The sequence below is a fragment of the Hydra viridissima genome, unplaced genomic scaffold (genome assembly GCF_058129835.1).
Source record: "Hydra viridissima isolate aposymbiotic clone 2 unplaced genomic scaffold, HvirCarnegie_v1 scaffold_10, whole genome shotgun sequence".
Taxonomy (NCBI): Eukaryota; Metazoa; Cnidaria; class Hydrozoa; order Anthoathecata; family Hydridae; genus Hydra; species Hydra viridissima.
The window spans coordinates 13,352,543-13,368,513 of NW_028324309.1; the positions used below are offsets into that span (position 1 = coordinate 13,352,543).

At 29.3% G+C, this 15,971-nt stretch overlaps 2 protein-coding genes and 2 long non-coding RNA genes across 6 annotated transcripts; 2 read left to right on the plus strand and 2 right to left on the minus strand.

Moving 5' to 3' along the window:
* Positions 1 to 10: 10 nt before the first annotated feature.
* LOC145180908 (uncharacterized) lies at positions 11 to 8,698 on the minus strand. 3 transcript variants are annotated; one of them, XM_090099605.1, is made up of 10 exons: positions 8,513 to 8,698; positions 8,341 to 8,402; positions 8,128 to 8,254; positions 7,709 to 7,848; positions 1,559 to 1,624; positions 1,033 to 1,080; positions 915 to 956; positions 613 to 714; positions 529 to 570; positions 53 to 352 (listed from the first exon to the last, which is right to left on the minus strand). In XM_090099605.1, exons 1-10 carry the CDS (start codon positions 8,521 to 8,523, stop codon positions 258 to 260), a joined length of 735 nt encoding a protein of 244 aa, XP_089955731.1. In that variant the 5' UTR covers positions 8,524 to 8,698; the 3' UTR covers positions 53 to 257. The 3 variants fall into 3 exon arrangements, with proteins under 3 accessions (XP_089955730.1, XP_089955731.1, XP_089955732.1); XM_090099604.1 differs by having other exon boundaries at positions 11 to 352; positions 529 to 714; XM_090099606.1 differs by lacking the exons at positions 53 to 352; positions 529 to 570; positions 613 to 714; positions 915 to 956; positions 1,033 to 1,080 and adding an exon at positions 1,288 to 1,367.
* On the minus strand, positions 1,992 to 6,330 carry LOC149883203 (uncharacterized). Its single transcript, XR_016456168.1, has 2 exons — positions 3,968 to 6,330; positions 1,992 to 3,788 (listed from the first exon to the last, which is right to left on the minus strand). It is a non-coding gene; the product is annotated as an uncharacterized LOC149883203 (long non-coding RNA).
* LOC149883204 (uncharacterized) lies at positions 2,058 to 5,348 on the plus strand. The gene is made up of 2 exons (XR_016456169.1): positions 2,058 to 3,842; positions 4,026 to 5,348. It is a non-coding gene; the product is annotated as an uncharacterized LOC149883204 (long non-coding RNA).
* A 1,916-nt stretch (positions 8,699 to 10,614) lies between the features above and the next one.
* On the plus strand, positions 10,615 to 14,817 carry LOC145180909 (small ribosomal subunit protein uS7). Its single transcript, XM_080055870.2, has 5 exons — positions 10,615 to 10,706; positions 12,521 to 12,656; positions 13,251 to 13,460; positions 14,385 to 14,612; positions 14,724 to 14,817. Exons 2-5 carry the CDS (start codon positions 12,534 to 12,536, stop codon positions 14,790 to 14,792), a joined length of 630 nt encoding a protein of 209 aa, XP_079911996.2. The 5' UTR covers positions 10,615 to 10,706; positions 12,521 to 12,533; the 3' UTR covers positions 14,793 to 14,817.
* The last annotated feature ends 1,154 nt before the right edge of the window (positions 14,818 to 15,971 follow it).

Here is a 15,971-nt window from a genome sequence, read left to right on the forward strand (position 1 = left end):
AAGGTGCAGATTTTTTATAGTAGCCCAATATGCATAATATATTTTTTTTAAAAAAAATAAAAAATCTACAATAAAAACTTCCCTAAAATAAAAACGTGTTGCTACTATAACAACATTTTGCATCTTTCCTGGACAAAATATCAAACATATAACTAGTCAAAGTTATACAAATTGTACACTTTGTCACTTAAATTTTAAATAAAATAATATTTATTTACAGGGAAAACTTTCAATATAACCATTATTTAAACCTGCAATTAAACCTTTGGACAAACACCTGGATGAAGTGGCTTTGTTACCCTTAAATTTCTTGAAAGTCCAATCCGAAGTCTTCCGGGTATTAGTATTTTTTCTGCAATAGGGAGAATGTGTAACACGTATGATTGATTTTATTAAAAACTATTAAACATTGTGAAACAAACAATACATAAATATACAATAGATATTGGTTAAATAAATAAATAGTAAAATATAAAAAGCTAAAAAACAAAAAACATCAACAAAACATTTTTTGATCTTTTAAGTTACCTTTACAGGTTTCATTGCTTTTAGATTGATTTACTTTGGAGCCTTTATAGGTTTCATTGCTTTTAGATTGATTTACTTTGGAACCTTTATAGGTTTCATTGCTTTTAGATTGATTTACTTTGGAACCTTTTCCTTCAACATGCTTACTCGTTCTATTCGCATGTTTCTTGGTAGACGACATTGTATCTTAACAGTGTAATGACAAATACTTAAATAATACCATAATATTTTATCTTAACATTTTATCTTAACATTGGATCTTAACATTGCATCTTAAAATTGGATCTTTACAGAGTAATGACAAATACTTAAATAACCGAGATGAAATCATGTTTTAAAAGAAAAGTTTTTTTAAGACAATAGTGTTTATTGAGAATTTAACATACCTATTTCTTCATCTGATTCAATATTTTCTTTCAAGTTTGAAACTATAGAAAAAATAAAATCTTCATTTGATGGAAACAAATGATTATAAAACTATAAGATGTAAAGCCTTTGGCGCACCTATTAAAGACCCTGAAGTTGTAAGAATTTCATCTTTTTCATCTTCATCTAAAAAAGAAATAAACAAATTTTCTCAAAGAAAAAAATTGACAAGAGGTTTCTAAATCAATAATCAAAAGTCATCAAAAAATCTTAATTAACAAAGCCTAAACGCATCAAAAAAATTGAATTTATTTAAACGCACTTAAAAAATTTGAAGAAATAGTATGTTAATATACTTATATATAACTATAACCAAGGTAAACAAAGCAAATACTATAAATTTCTTTACTAAAAAAAAAGGCTTGCCATTCTCTTCCTTGATTTCCACGTAGTCTTTATGTAAGTACAAAACTCTTACATAAGAATACAAAAAAAATTAGAATAGAAAAGGAAATATCAGAAAATTAAATTCAATATTTAACATACTATCCCTACAGAATCATGTTTTAACTTGAAAAATGTATACCAAACAGAAATTTTAATCAGGACAGTTGACAAATGAATAAAAATTCACATAAACTTTTTAGTTTTTTTTATTGAATACCTTCATTCAAATTATTTAAGTTGTCCACAACTGGAAGTGTGTCGGGGATGTGACTATCTTCTTCATCTTGTAAAGATAAAAATTTATACAGGTTATATTAATTTATGCATCACACATACTCACACTCTGACAGCGTGCCATATAAACCATCAGATTCAACTTCAACCCACCTCTTTTTGGTCAACAAAAAAGAGAAATTGCCAATGTTTAGCAGCTTTTAATATGTTTTGAAATGAGTCAGAAGAATACCTAATTGAAATGATGGTTTACTTAAAACAAACCATTTGTGCTGTTTGTTCAAAAAAATATTCTAAATCTTTATTCAAAACATAAACATCAGTTGCAAATAAAATCGGGAGTATATCTGGCCTAAATATAAGGTGGAGTTAAATGTCTACCCAGATGTTATTTGTTCTAACCATCAGAAAACATATTTTTGACATGCAATAGATGAAACATCAAAATTAAAAAACAAAAGTTTTAAAATTCATAGAAACTATTTTTTTTTTTTTTTTGGTGTTTCTTTTTAAATCAAATTTAAAGGCCAAGTTAGACTTAGTACTTATTTTGTTACCAACACACTACACACCTATTGTTTAAAGTTGAATTCCCATTTCTATTTTATTAAGTTTAGTTCGAGGTTAATATGAAGTTGTTTATTTTACTACAAGACTTACATTTCAAACATAAAATACTATTTTTACATAATTATTCTCAAATGAAAGAAATACTTTTTCTTACATTAAATCACAACAGATTTTTTGGGAACAACAACAGAACAACAAGAAGTTTGTTAACATTTGTATATTAAATTTTAATCTTTACATTATCACAACTGGTGCTTGAATCAAGCTGTAATGAATTGAATTGTTTGGAAACCCTGGAAACCACTGCATCAGAGAAAGTTGCAGAATGAATAATGAAAAATAAGATAACAATAAAAAATAAATATAATCATTAGGTACGAGACAAGATGAATTATCAAAGAAAATATTTTGATTTTTAGCAGCTATTTCAAATTTTAGTAGTTATTTCTTAAATAAGCATTTGATGTAAAGAGTAGATTTTGTTTTAAAGCGTAGATTTTGTTTTGAAGCGTAGATTTTGTTTTAAAGCGTAGATTTTGTTTTAAAGCGTAGATTTTGTTTTAAAGAGTAGATTTTGTTTTAAAGCGTAGATTTTGTTTTAAAGAGTAGATTTTGTTTTGAAGAGTAGATTTTTTTTAGGTGGACATCCGCTTAACTTTAACTGTAAGAATGATAACAAACCTTCTAGGAAACTTCTAAACCAGATATTGTAACAAAAAGAGAAGCAATTATTCTCTCTTCGTAAATATTAATACTAAGAAAAGTGATATTGAACCTTTGAAAGAGCTATGTAACAATAGTTGTGATAAACATAACTAACAAGAATACAAAATAGAACAGAATATTTTTATAAAAATGATGAATCTGCAACAAGGAACAAGATATTTATCCATTTGGATTTATTCAGATTTATTTTAAAACATCAAAGATGAGATTCAAATTGAAAAAGAATTATGTACTGTTTTACTCTGGCTATTGCAGAAGATAAAAAAAAATTCAGAAAATCTTATGTAATTATTGTCATACTTTTTTGTAAAAATGAGTTGTTGTTTGGTTTCAAGGCACTGTTCATAGGAGAGGCTGTGCACAGTAACTTTAAACCAAGCCTTACAATAAGTAAAAGTTTGGATACAAATATTATGCTAAATCTGCTACTTATTGTATAGATACTATGCAACATACAGTATAAATGTGAGAATATAAAAGTAACTGTCAGTGGAATATTTTTGTTACTATTATCATTATTAGCCTTTAAATGCAATAAAATATAGATTTTGATCTTGCTTCTGATTGACAACTTTTTTCTATACTTGAAAATATCTTATCAAACCTGTAACTTATCAAACATGGAATTAAGTTTGAGGAGTGTAGAAGTTGAACCTGACAGTCTCTATGGCACATGCGTTTTCTTGTAAACATTGGCTAGGACTAATAGCCTACCATTTCCAGTCAGAAGACTGGAAATTGGCTTTAACCAAAATAAATTGATTCAATTATACAGAGCATATGAAAATAATTTTCATGAGCTAGTCAGACATGGTGCCCAAAGCTTAATATCTAAGTCAGATACTTAAATTATGTTAACATAATAGTTTTAACCAAAATGCAGTTAGGCAGAGGAGCTAATAGCACTATTCTACTTGCTAAAGAATTTCATATGGTTAATTCTGATATTACAATGAAATTTGTTGGCTCTAGTTTTCATCCAATTAGAAAGTTTACATTGTCTACTTGCTAAAGAATTTCATATGGTTAATTCTGATATTACAATGAAATTTGTTGGCTCTAGTTTTCATCCAATTAGAAAGTTTACATTGTCTACTTGCTAAAGAATTTCATATGGTTAATTCTGATATTACAATGAAATTTGTTGGCTCTAGTTTTCATCCAATTAGAAAGTTTACATTTTCCAACTACAAGTGATAAGTAGATAATGTAACTTAATATCTATACATAAACCCATATATTTTTATCAAAATTTAGATAAACTATACTGGGCTCTGCTTCTCAAGATTTTTCTTTCGTATCTGAGAAAAAGATTATCTCATACAGTTACCAGAAGTCTGCAAGCATTAATGCATTTACCTTGATATCTTTTTCCAGTGATGCAACATCTTGATGAAAACTCTCCATGCTTGTCACACATGCTCCACAATACAGTAGAAAGAAATTCAGATGAGAGTACAGAAGACAAATTTTACATAAGGGTATGTTACAACCAAGATGGTTGTAGGTCAGGATAAGTTTTTCAGCTACTTAATTTGATATCACTGACATACATGTTATCTCTGTAGACTTTTCCTTGCAATACAAGAAAAAATTCATCATCATATACAACATTTTTAAATTGCTTATACATTTGCCTTTTTCCAATATCTGTTGTAACAGCCAGTCTCTTTTAACAAAGTGCAAGTCCTTTGCAAAATCATATATTTAGTAACAATACTTAGTAAAGCTACTCTGAAAACCAACAAAGAAAGTAAAAAATTTTAGATCACCTCAGATTGACAAATGATTGTAGTTAATGTATCTTAAGAATTCTTTCAAACTTTGATGTTTCTTTGATAACAACAGCATAACTAACTAAATTTGATGGTTGCTAATTGCCATTATGCAGCAATACAGCTTATACCACCTGCCTGGTCAAAGAATGAAATAAGATCTTTCTGCCTGTCAAAGTATAGAGGTGTACAAATGTCACTTGCCAGGAGATTCCATCTTTGTAGTCTTGAGTACAAAACCTCTGTCTTGTTCAGAAAATTCAGACTTATTGTTAGGTCATTCTATTCCATTTTTGTTATGATGTGCTGTTCAGTGGATATGAATTAAAGATAATTCAGGCCTTGTGAGGCTGTTGGTTTATCACTACAAGCTTCCCAAAGTTCTTCCTCAATAGACTCAACTATGAAAAATATACATTTGGAACCAGAAGTCCTTTTTTATAAAGTACTGGCCATAATGGTGATAGAATGTTTGGGTATAGCAAAATCAACTTTTTTTTTTTCAAAGTAAGTCCTTCATCAATTGTTTAGCATTTTGAAAAGCATAGAAAACCTTTTCTTGATTCAACTATTGAACAAGTCACAACCCACATGAATTTCAGCTTATGTGTGGCACCCACTATTTTTTCCTAGTCTCCTATTTTGCAACCAAAATACAAATTACAGTCTTTTTTAATGACAGTTGTGATTTTGTAAAACAAATAATGAAAACCTTCTTTTTAATAAAGCAAAGATTTTAGTTTATTTAAAAGTGCCTCAAATGAATAATTTATACTGTGATGAATTTATTAGATGTATTTATGAAAAAAATTATTTTTTAAAATATAACCAGTGTCTTCTTTGTTTTAAAATACTTCAAATTCAAGTTTTTCACTTTTTTTTTTTTTTCACAAGCTTTATTTAAATTGAGACTACAGTTGGTTGTAAGATAGGTATTGTATTTTCTTCTCACTTTATATACCAACAGTGTAGTACCAAATGTTTTAAAATATACTCCTAATATTCTCATAAAATTATCAAAATATTAATTATAAAAAGCTCTTATAAACTTTTTCATTGGAATATGGCTTTTTATTTTATTTTAGTTTTTAAAGTTTTTTCTTGCTAGAAATTAGTCAAAAATCTGTGAAAGGTACTAAGAACAAGATACTGTATACAAACAAGTTGTACAATATGGTTGTTATATGGACTTCCATGCCACAAACTTCAACATTTTTAAAACTGAAAATACAATTTAAAAACTTTCTGTAAAATTGACAAAAAGTTTTTAGTTTACTGTTTTTTTTCTCTAAATTTAGATATTTTATCTTAACTCTCAGTAGACTAGTGACATTTTTTTAGTGGCAGGCTGGTCTTATTATCTGTCTACTGTTGCCATAAATAGAAAAATGATTGGTAAGCTTGTAACTGTGATTAGTAGCAATCATTCTGCAACAGATACATCCAGTGATTGTAATTTAGTAACAAATTAATTAGACATGCAATACCACACAAGGCCATTAAAATAAAACAATATTACCATATACCAGATTTCTTTATTACTTATTTAAACTTTTATTGCCTCAAGCCTAGGACGGAAGGACTAGCAGGTGCTGATTATATAGTCCCTTGATATTGAATTCCAAGCACTGATAATTGATGATTTTAGTGACTTGACATTTGAGTGGGCCTTTATGCTACCCTTATTCTCAACTACGCTCCACACACTAAAGTGAAGGGAATTCAGGTCAGGGATGAATGGTGGCCAAAAGTGTTTGGACCAGAAATTAGCCATATTATCCTGAAGATATTGTTGAGTTTTTCTGGACCCATAACAAGGTGGATTATCCTGTTAAAAAATATAATTGTTTTCTGAGAATGCCTTCTTCAGTCATGGCACCACACATTGTTTTAGTAAGCTGATATATATACACATCAGAGGACACTTTTTCTTTCTCTTTGATGTAGATTGGTGGACATTTTTCTTCATTAGAAGCAATGATTCCTAGCAACATGATGGACTGAGGGTGCTTGGTGTGACACACAGGTGGTGCTTTGATACCCTTCTGCACAATGAATCTGTCATTTTGCCTATTGAGCACACAGTCAACACTAAAAAGTTTTTCAACTGAGAAAACTTTAACTGTTGACGAAGCATGGCTTTTTAGCTGATTCATAAACTTCTTTGATTGCTCCAATCATAAAGTTTTTAGTCTTTCTGTCAAAAGTTGAGTTGAAGGTTGGGCCTCACTGACTTTTCTAAGTGCTTTTTGAGTTCTTCTGACTGTCCTCTCATCAATATTGAATAGTTTTGCTGTCATTCTGATGGATACAGTAGGGTTCTTTTCAACATGTTTTATAAGCTTTTCTGTGAACTTTTTATCAACTTTTTTGTTAACTGGAGAGAGTTTTGGCTCTCTCAACACTGTCACATTTTTTCACTTTGTAAAATGTAGTTTTAGATACTCCAGAAACACAAATTACTTCATGTGCAGGTAAACCTGCATGAATCAAATTTAAAACTTCGGCTCTTTAAGCTTCCATTTTAAAACTTTTAACTAAAATGTTTTTTATTCACAACTTTATTCAAATCTAAGACAGTAGTTGAACATTTACTAACAAAAACAGATTGCAGAAGTATTTTATTTACATCACAAAAACTAGCCAAAAATTAGTTCGCGAATCGCTGCCGCACCCTGTAATTGCTGTAACCAGAAAATAAAAAAAGTAGGTCATTCCATGCCAAGTGAATTAGATGTTCCACATTCACCATCTCAGATTTTGATAAAAACTGTCTGAGATTATTTTTATATATAAGGTGAAAAAATCTTCAAAATTGCAATTTGAAACTTTTGTTGCACTTTATTGGGCACATGTTGGACCTCTAAAAATATCAGTACATTTGAAATGGACCCAAGTGCATTTTTCAGTTCTGACTAGACTCAAATTAAATCTAAAAGTCTCAAAATAAATATACATAATCAAAACAAATATACATAATCAAAATAAATATACATAATCTAAAAATAAATATACATAATCAAAATGGTGTAAAAACTATTTGACAAAAATTATGAGACTACCATCAGATATGAGAGAATACTTCTTTTTCTTCACATTTTTTGTTGCACTTTTGTTAACTTTAACAATAACATCTTTTGTTTCAGATGCTTTGATGGCTGTGATAATATCTTGCTGGTATAAAAGATCAGCATTAGATGTTCTAGAATTTACCAGAAAAAAACTTTAGCTAATTTAAAGAGTTGTCAGGATCATATAAATTTTTTCAATTTTCTGAACTTATTGAAATAATCTCTACTAGAATTGTATTGGTTTTACTTAGTTACAAATCTGAATCTCTTTCAAACCAACTACACATAAATAATGATCAAGTTAAATAGATTATTACTATCATCAGAGAAAACATGTACATAAATTCTTACTACTTTCATGCTATAAATTAACTAATTGTTTTAAATAATATGAAACTTTATGGCTTAACCTTGTTTTCCTCTTAGATTCCTTAGATTCCTTCGATACAGTTACTTCAGGTTTTTTTACTTGAAGTTGATTATCCTTTGATTTTTTGGTCTTTCCTTTTTTAGGCGGAGTACCATGTTGGAAATCATCTAAAAATAAAGTTTATTTTGGATATTTGATGGTAAAAACTGTATTTAGCTAACAAATTTACTTAAAATAAAATCTGTTAACTCACCATCTTCATCAGAATTTGCAGTTTCAGCATCAAACTTACTATAATCAACTTTCACCACACTCCTTTAAAAAATTTTAAAATACTTTTAATTCATAAACATGTACTAAATACATACAATGATATAAACATAGCATAGCATAGTATGGAGGAGATTACAATATAAGAAATATACCTTCTACCCATAGCTGAGTTTAATAGCTTAATTGCATAATTATTGTTGGTAACGCGCTAATTCACTTAGTATTGAGAAACCTACATGCACAACATATAATACACTACATCTACGTATAGTATTCTCTTTTTCTCTCTAGCGGCTATTGCAAAATCAAGATAAACTTTTTAAAAATTAAAACTTTCTAAAATAATAAATTTTAAACATTTTAAGCTTTTTAAATGACAAATATAATTAAATTTACTATAAGGTTAAATTAGGTAATATTTTTTAGAGTTTTTAGAGTAGATTTTAAGGATTTTCTTAAGAAAATAAACGATTTAACAAATTTCCCGCACAAATTATTGTTTTCTTAGAGTCCGAAAATAGTTAGGACGTTTAACAAACTTTCGCAGAATTCTGTAAATGACATCGTATTTACAGTGTATTTTACAGGCCTGTTAACAGCATTTTTTTAAAAAGTGATTTACTGATAAATTTGGTTTTTGCCATTCGATAAGAACAAACGTATACAGTTTATGTTATGGATCACCTTTATTGATTCGGATTTTTATCGTTCGTTGATTAATGTATTCGTTTGGTAAAATTTGACATTTCGTTTTTAGGTTATTACAACGAATAATAAAAACAGAATAAAAAACAAATAAAATTTAGAATGATTTAGACTTACATTTTTTAACCTTTCAAAATATTCAGTTGTTCTTATTTTTAAAAGTTTAAGTATAAATCTTAATTTTTAACATCAAAACTTTGCTGTTTTTTAAACAAAAAGGTTCTATTTTTATAAACATCTGAAAATACTGGTATAGAAGTATTTACCAGGGCTGTGGAGTCGGAGTCGGAGTCGTGGAGTCGGAGCTCATTTTGACTGGAGTCGGAGTCGGAGTCGGAAAAATTGTACCGACTCCGGTTTAAAAAAATCTTTCAAAGTTTCATAATTTTCATAAAGATTTTATAGATGTTAAAAAATTACAAGTCCCAGGATGGTCTGAAAGCTGTAGGATATCCAGACACAATGGGAATTGTAGTTTGCAACAACTGGAGGACAAGGAGTTTGACATGTTATTTTTAGGCCTTTAAAACAGTGATAAGCAATAGGGTATTTTGCTGCTTATCACTGAGAATCATATATCACCTCCCTTGCGCTCTCCTCTACCTTCCCTTAAACTATATAACTTCATGATCCCATAACTCCCGACTTAAATTTTCTGGCACTGTGCTACATATTCTTAGTAGAAAGCTAGGCGTGCCACCACCAAGCACCAAAGAGTTGCTCCACAAACAGAAAGACTGTAAGTATTCAATTAACTTTGTTTCTCTGGAGAGAGAGAATATTAGAAAATTAGTGATTGAAGAAGCTGTTAAACAAAAAGAAGAATTTAATGAATGTCTCAAGGGACGCTTTGTGTTTCTTAACAGAGTGAACTATTTTGCAATCAATGTTTAATTCTTTTTTGAAAAAAATGAAGCAGTTACAAAGACATTGGCAGTAAAAGACACCAAAACCAATCACACCAGCGAATTTCTCCAGGTCTTGGTAGAAAAGATTCTTAAAGAATATGAACTTAAAGAAGAACAAGTTCTTTCATGTTTGAAATATTCTCCAACTGACAATATTTCAAACATGATTTTGACAAATTCATAATGTTATTAGCGACTGCATAAGAGTTTATTGCATAACAAGAGTTCAGAAAAGTTGTTTGTTCAGAAATTGTTTTCTTATAAATATTGTTTAAAGCACTAAGTGGTTGGATTATTTGTATCATAGTGATGAAATAGCCAATGTTAACATTTTACTACAGTTATTTGTTGTTACAAACAAATAACTGTAGTAAAACAAACAACTATTTGTTGTTAGAAATTGGTTACTTATGAAGGAGTCGGAGTCGGAGTCGGGAGTCGGAGTCGGAGTCGGTCCATGATAAAATCAAGGAGTCGGAGTCGGAGTCGGAACAGCAGCTTACCGACTCCGCAGCCCTGGTATTTACTTTATTCATTATTATTCGTTACATACGGGAAAACCTAAGTCAATTATTTCTCTAATACTCTTGAGGTCTGAGACTAGTTTGCCTGCATATTAAAAAACCTAAAATTAAAGCCTAGTCTTTAATGCGTGACGCATTGCTTACGGGCCGCATTCTACCGCACATGCTTTCGATATGTCCTTTTTCAAGAGACGTTCCTCGCAGTGAAGGTGAACTACCTAAAGATCTTTATTGTAGCAAAGTTGTCGTATTTAGTATTATTTTTGTAGTTTTATCTAATATTCATGCCGGTTTGTTTTTTAATGCTTAATTTATTCTTGTTTACGTTTTTAAAGCATACTTAGGCATTTCTTAGGCATACTTAGGTCTTCTTTGGTCTGTTAAGTATATTTTTCGTTCCGGTTGAGCCTTTAATTTTGTAACAAAGTTAAAATCGAATAAATAAAAAAGTTTATTTAGGTGTTTCAAAAACACGTATTTTTCTGACTAAAGGTACATGTTCTATTTTGCGCAAGTATAAATTTTTGTAAAATTATCTTAGTCAAGCTCTAATCGAAAAGTATAAATATTAGTTGTCAACAAGAACTCATTAAATTGTTAAAAGAACCTATCATTTTTTCTAACTTTGTTCATCTTGTCTTAGTATTAAAAAATTTAGTCGAAATTAAAATATATTTTTTTTAGTAATTGAATTTTTTTTTTGGAACTTAAACAGCTAGCATACACAAAGTATATTTTATATGTTAAAATAAATGTATTTTCTTTGTTTTTGTTTATTGCAGGAATTATTAAGAATAAAAAAAGTAAACACTTAAAAGGAAAAAAAATCATTTTGTATAGCACAAACGTCAAAAAGACATTCATAATTTCTTTAGTTTAATCAGAAGTAACCCTTTATAATTTTTCTTTTAATAAGTTCTTATTGTTTTCAATAATAAATCCCACTACTTCTTACACTAATTTCAATATTCAGTTTTTCGTACTTTTTATAAGATTTTCTAAACAAACCTTTGAAGTATCATGCTATGCATTCATGCATTACCTTGTTGGAAAATCCATCTGTCAATAGATAACCCTTCACTGAATTCAACTAAAATATCTTGTAGTTCTTTGCATTAATTTCTGTTGTAGAAAAATAGAATGTAATTTTTCCTTGAAAGAAAATGCGACCCATACCTAACTGTTCTCCTTCTAATGTTATGATTTGCAATATTATTTTTTCTTATCAAATTGTTGTGCTCACAGGTAATTCCAGTCCTATCTGTCTTGCTGTTGGTACTCTAGTCAGGCCAAAGTAGTAGAATATTGCATTTAGTTATTTTATTTCCATCCTTGCAGAGATTAATTTATAAAATTATTCACTACATGATAAGACCTCTTGATTTTCTTTGCAATTTGTTGATTTAACAAACTTGCATATCTGTAAGCAACAATTTTCGCTTTTTCTTCTCTAACACTCTTCTATGTGTATTATAAAATTTATGTTAAATATACACAAACTTAACATATAGAACAAATGAATTTAAAATTTTCTTTCTCAAATTTCAATCAATTCTAATTTAATGGTCAAAACAAATTGACAGTTATACAAGTTGATAAATTTTACTTTTATATTACTGATTTAAAAAACATTCTAGACTTGAGATTCTCAGAAATGTATAAAGTTGTCATAAATGCATCTGTAAACAATAGATCTTTAAAAAGGAAATTGTATGATAATTCTACAAATCCATTTCATGTAAAATTCACAAAAGTTGCATGAAATTTTTTATTGCTGATTGTAAACATTTACCTTAATCCGATGTTTTGGCAGCGTAAAATAATAGCCATGCTTTACTTTTTAGCATAGTAATAATTCTTATAACAAGATATTATGACCAACACTAACCTCTGTTTATACACTTTAAGAGTTAATGTAAACAATACACTAAGCTTTTCATTTAACAAACTTGATTAAATTAATTTGTCTTTTGCAATAGTTATGTTTATAGATGTAAAATTAGTTTCAAAACTCATTTTCTAGGTTATACTACATAATGGAAGGCTGGGGAGAACCAGGAGAGGAAGTTGCAGCTGCAACAAGCATTGAAGTGCATGATATTAAACTTTTTGGAAAATGGAATCCTGATGAGGTTCAAGTCAGCGATATTAGTTTAACTGTAAGTTATTTTCTCACATAATTTAGTCTATCTGAACTGAGTGAGTAGCCCAAATACAAATATTTTAACTTGTACAGTTAACTCAGTGAAAATAAACGTTCCCTTGAGTTTTCTACAGTACATCACTCCATTCGTAGCTTTTTTTGTTTTTATGTGCTGTTATTTATTTGAAGTAGTAATTTAGTTTCTTAAGTATAGAGATCTTAAAGCAATTAAATGCTCAACTTTCTAACCCCCCTTTTGAATTGCAGATTGTTAAGATAAAGAAATATTGTAATATATTAAATTTATTTCATTCTTAATTATTCTTTTTTTTTTTCCAATTTTTAATTTTTGATTTTCAACAAATTCTCAAAATGTTGCATTTTAATCATTATGTAATAAATACAACTAACATAGCAGATATAAAATTTTAAAATAAAAATGTGGTTTTTTTTTTTTTTTTTTTTTTTTCTTTTTCTGCATAGCACCAAGAAATAAACTTAAAATGGTTATGATAATTCTTTATACAAAAATCTACTATTTGATAAAGAGGAAGGGTAAATTATAATATTGCACAATAAAACAACTCAGTGCTGCTATTTATATCAATAGGATTATATTGCTGTTAAAGAGAAACGTGCAGTTTACCTTCCACACACAGCTGCTCGCTATGCTGTCAAGAGATTCAGAAAAGCTCAGTGCCCAATTGTGGAACGCTTAACAAATTCTCTTATGATGCATGGTCGAAATAATGGCAAAAAATTGATGTGCGTTAGAATTGTCAGACATGCTTTTGAAATTATTCACTTGTTAACTGGAGAGGTATTTCATTTCTTGATTAGCTTTGATTATATTTTGATCTTGAGCTTTTAAATAAATCGAAATTGTTTAAAGACTCAAACCAAAATTACATATCCTTTCTTTTTACTCAAGCCTTGGTTCTAAATTGACTATTTGGCTTGCTATGTTTATCTTCTGAAAGTGAAAATGAGGATAACAGCATAAGCAAAAATTTTAAATGTTGGCTCTATAATTGCTTGCACCATAATCTTTACCACCAACTGTAGCACAGTAAGCTTTGCTTATAAACCAGAAAACGCTTATTGAAATTAAAATTTTTTACATCTAATGTCTTTTTGTAAAACCTTAGAACTGGTTTGAGGCTTTAAAAAGTTATATAAAGATTTTTTTAGTATGTCCTTTTTTTATTTTTTTAACAAAAAAAAATGGCTTTCCAAATCTTGTTTATAGAGCTATCTTTAAGTTTAGCCCTATTTTTTGTGCAATATTTTATTTGTAAGCTTCTACAATTAATGAACTAAATTTTTTAAACAAGAATTTAATTATTTTTTCCTTTCAAAGTTACAGGTTTTTAAGATTTGTTCAAAATATTCTCTAGTTAAATAAGTTAATTCCAATAATGAAAAATTCAATATCTGTTATTCTGCAAATGATGTTAAAAGTGTTATTTGTGATAATTTATAGTTACATGATAATCTGATCGATAGGACTGATGCAGAATGATTAAGACTTTTCAGTTTTAAATTTTATTTATTTATTTTTTTGATCTGCATATGATGAAAATTTTTAGTGATATTTTAAAAAGTACATGATTGTATATGATCGATAGGACTGATGCAGAACTCTCTTTTTGTTATCTTTTTATTATTGAGTTAGTGTTTGTCTTGCAGCATTTGCAAATTATAGGATTTTAAAAGTAGCAAAAACTTTTTTTTCTTTCTTCAGAATCCACTACAAGTCTTATGTGATGCTATTATAAACAGTGGTCCTCGTGAAGATTCTACTCGTATTGGTCGTCAAGGAACAGTACGTCGTCAAGCTGTTGATGTTGCCCCATTAAGACGAGTCAATCAAGCTCTTTGGCTGATATGTACAGGTGCTCGAGAGGCTGCTTTCAGAAACATCAAATCTATTGCTGAGTGTTTGGCTGATGAACTCATTAATGCCTCAAAGGTAAAAGCTTAAGTAATGGTGTGCTAATAATAAATGTATAAATGATTCGTATATCTTATCTTATCCATATCTATTACTTTATAAAGTTCATGTTTTGTTTTTGTTTTATAGGGATCTTCTAACTCCTATGCTATTAAAAAGAAAGACGAATTAGAGCGTGTTGCTAAATCTAACCGTTAATTAGAAATGAATTTCAGATTTAAGATTTACGTTGTTTTTAGTTTACTCTGTCCAGTGAATTGATTTAGCAGAAAATTAATAGTAATTGGTGATAGTGAAGTAACCTCAGGAAAATACAATGAAAACAGGCCAATCAATCTAATCATAAACTGCCATGGTTTAAGAACTCTCTTGTATTTGGTCGAAAATCTAAAAATTCTCGTAAGAATTTTAGGTCTGTCAAAAAGTATTTGGAAAATCGGAAAATTATTTGAAGTTTTTCTTGGATTTTCCTTAGCTGTGCTTATAAATGCATCAATTGCAATTCAAATAATTTTCAGAATTCTCCACCGAGAAAAACGCAATTTTCTACTTGTCGAAAACAAAGTTACGCGGTTACAAATTGAAGGTTAATAAAAGTATATCATGATGATCATATTAATAACTGATTCGTGTAACTCGCAACTGGAGATAAAGAAGAAATATTCGAGTCTACTATTCTGTGTCGATAATGACATGCGGAATTTCGTGCTCAATGCAGACCCTCATCAGGCCATCTTTGAAATAGCAAACAAACTCGAGGGGTGCGAACGACCTGCTTTTGAAGGGGAAAATGAGAAAGCTGAAAAGATAGTTCGAGAGAAACAAAACTCAGTAAACCATTACTCGCGCGTTGCTACTCTCAAAACAAGCAAGGTCTTTTCTTCGGTTTCATCCTCACCTCTTATAAGTAGTAAGTTTTTTGGAGCAGCTAACGACTGGCTAGATCCAGATAAACAATTCCAGAAAGTGCACCAAATTCACACTAATCCGCTCTAGCTTCTCCGATGATATATATTAACTAGATGTCTAACTTCCGAAAAAAAGTGAAGTAAATTTTTTTGCCACCAGCATATGATTGGATAATAACTTGTTTTGCCACCAGCATCTGATTGGTTAACAGATATTATGGAAAAACGAATAGCAAAAATAAAACAAAACATCGCCAGAAATTTTTCTTCTTTGCTGTGGCTACCGGCTTTACAACCTTCAAAAACTTGCTTCACATTTTCTTACGGAATTTATATGAAGTTAGACATCTAGTTAATATATATCATTGAGCTTCCCTTTTATGGGCCAGATTTGGAACGGTTCATCATGAGATGATGAAAAGCGGGCAAACAATTACTGCCGAGTGAACTATGCTCAGCTCTCGTTCTT

Excerpts from the sequence above, each read along its gene's own strand:
- LOC145180908 (XM_090099604.1), bottom strand. Across the intron at positions 8,255-8,340 it reads TGCAAATTCTGATGAAGATG|ATGATTTCCAACATGGTACT; the intron begins GTGAGTTAACAG and ends CTTTATTTTTAG. Across the intron at positions 957-1,032 it reads AACTTCAGGGTCTTTAATAG|TTTCAAACTTGAAAGAAAAT; the intron begins GTGCGCCAAAGG and ends TTTTTTCTATAG.
- LOC145180909 (XM_080055870.2), top strand. The coding sequence starts at position 12,534 with ATGGAAGGCTGGGGAGAACCAGGAGAGGAAGTTGCAGCTGCAACAAGC. Across the intron at positions 12,657-13,250 it reads TCAGCGATATTAGTTTAACT|GATTATATTGCTGTTAAAGA; the intron begins GTAAGTTATTTT and ends TTATATCAATAG. Across the intron at positions 13,461-14,384 it reads TTCACTTGTTAACTGGAGAG|AATCCACTACAAGTCTTATG; the intron begins GTATTTCATTTC and ends TTCTTTCTTCAG.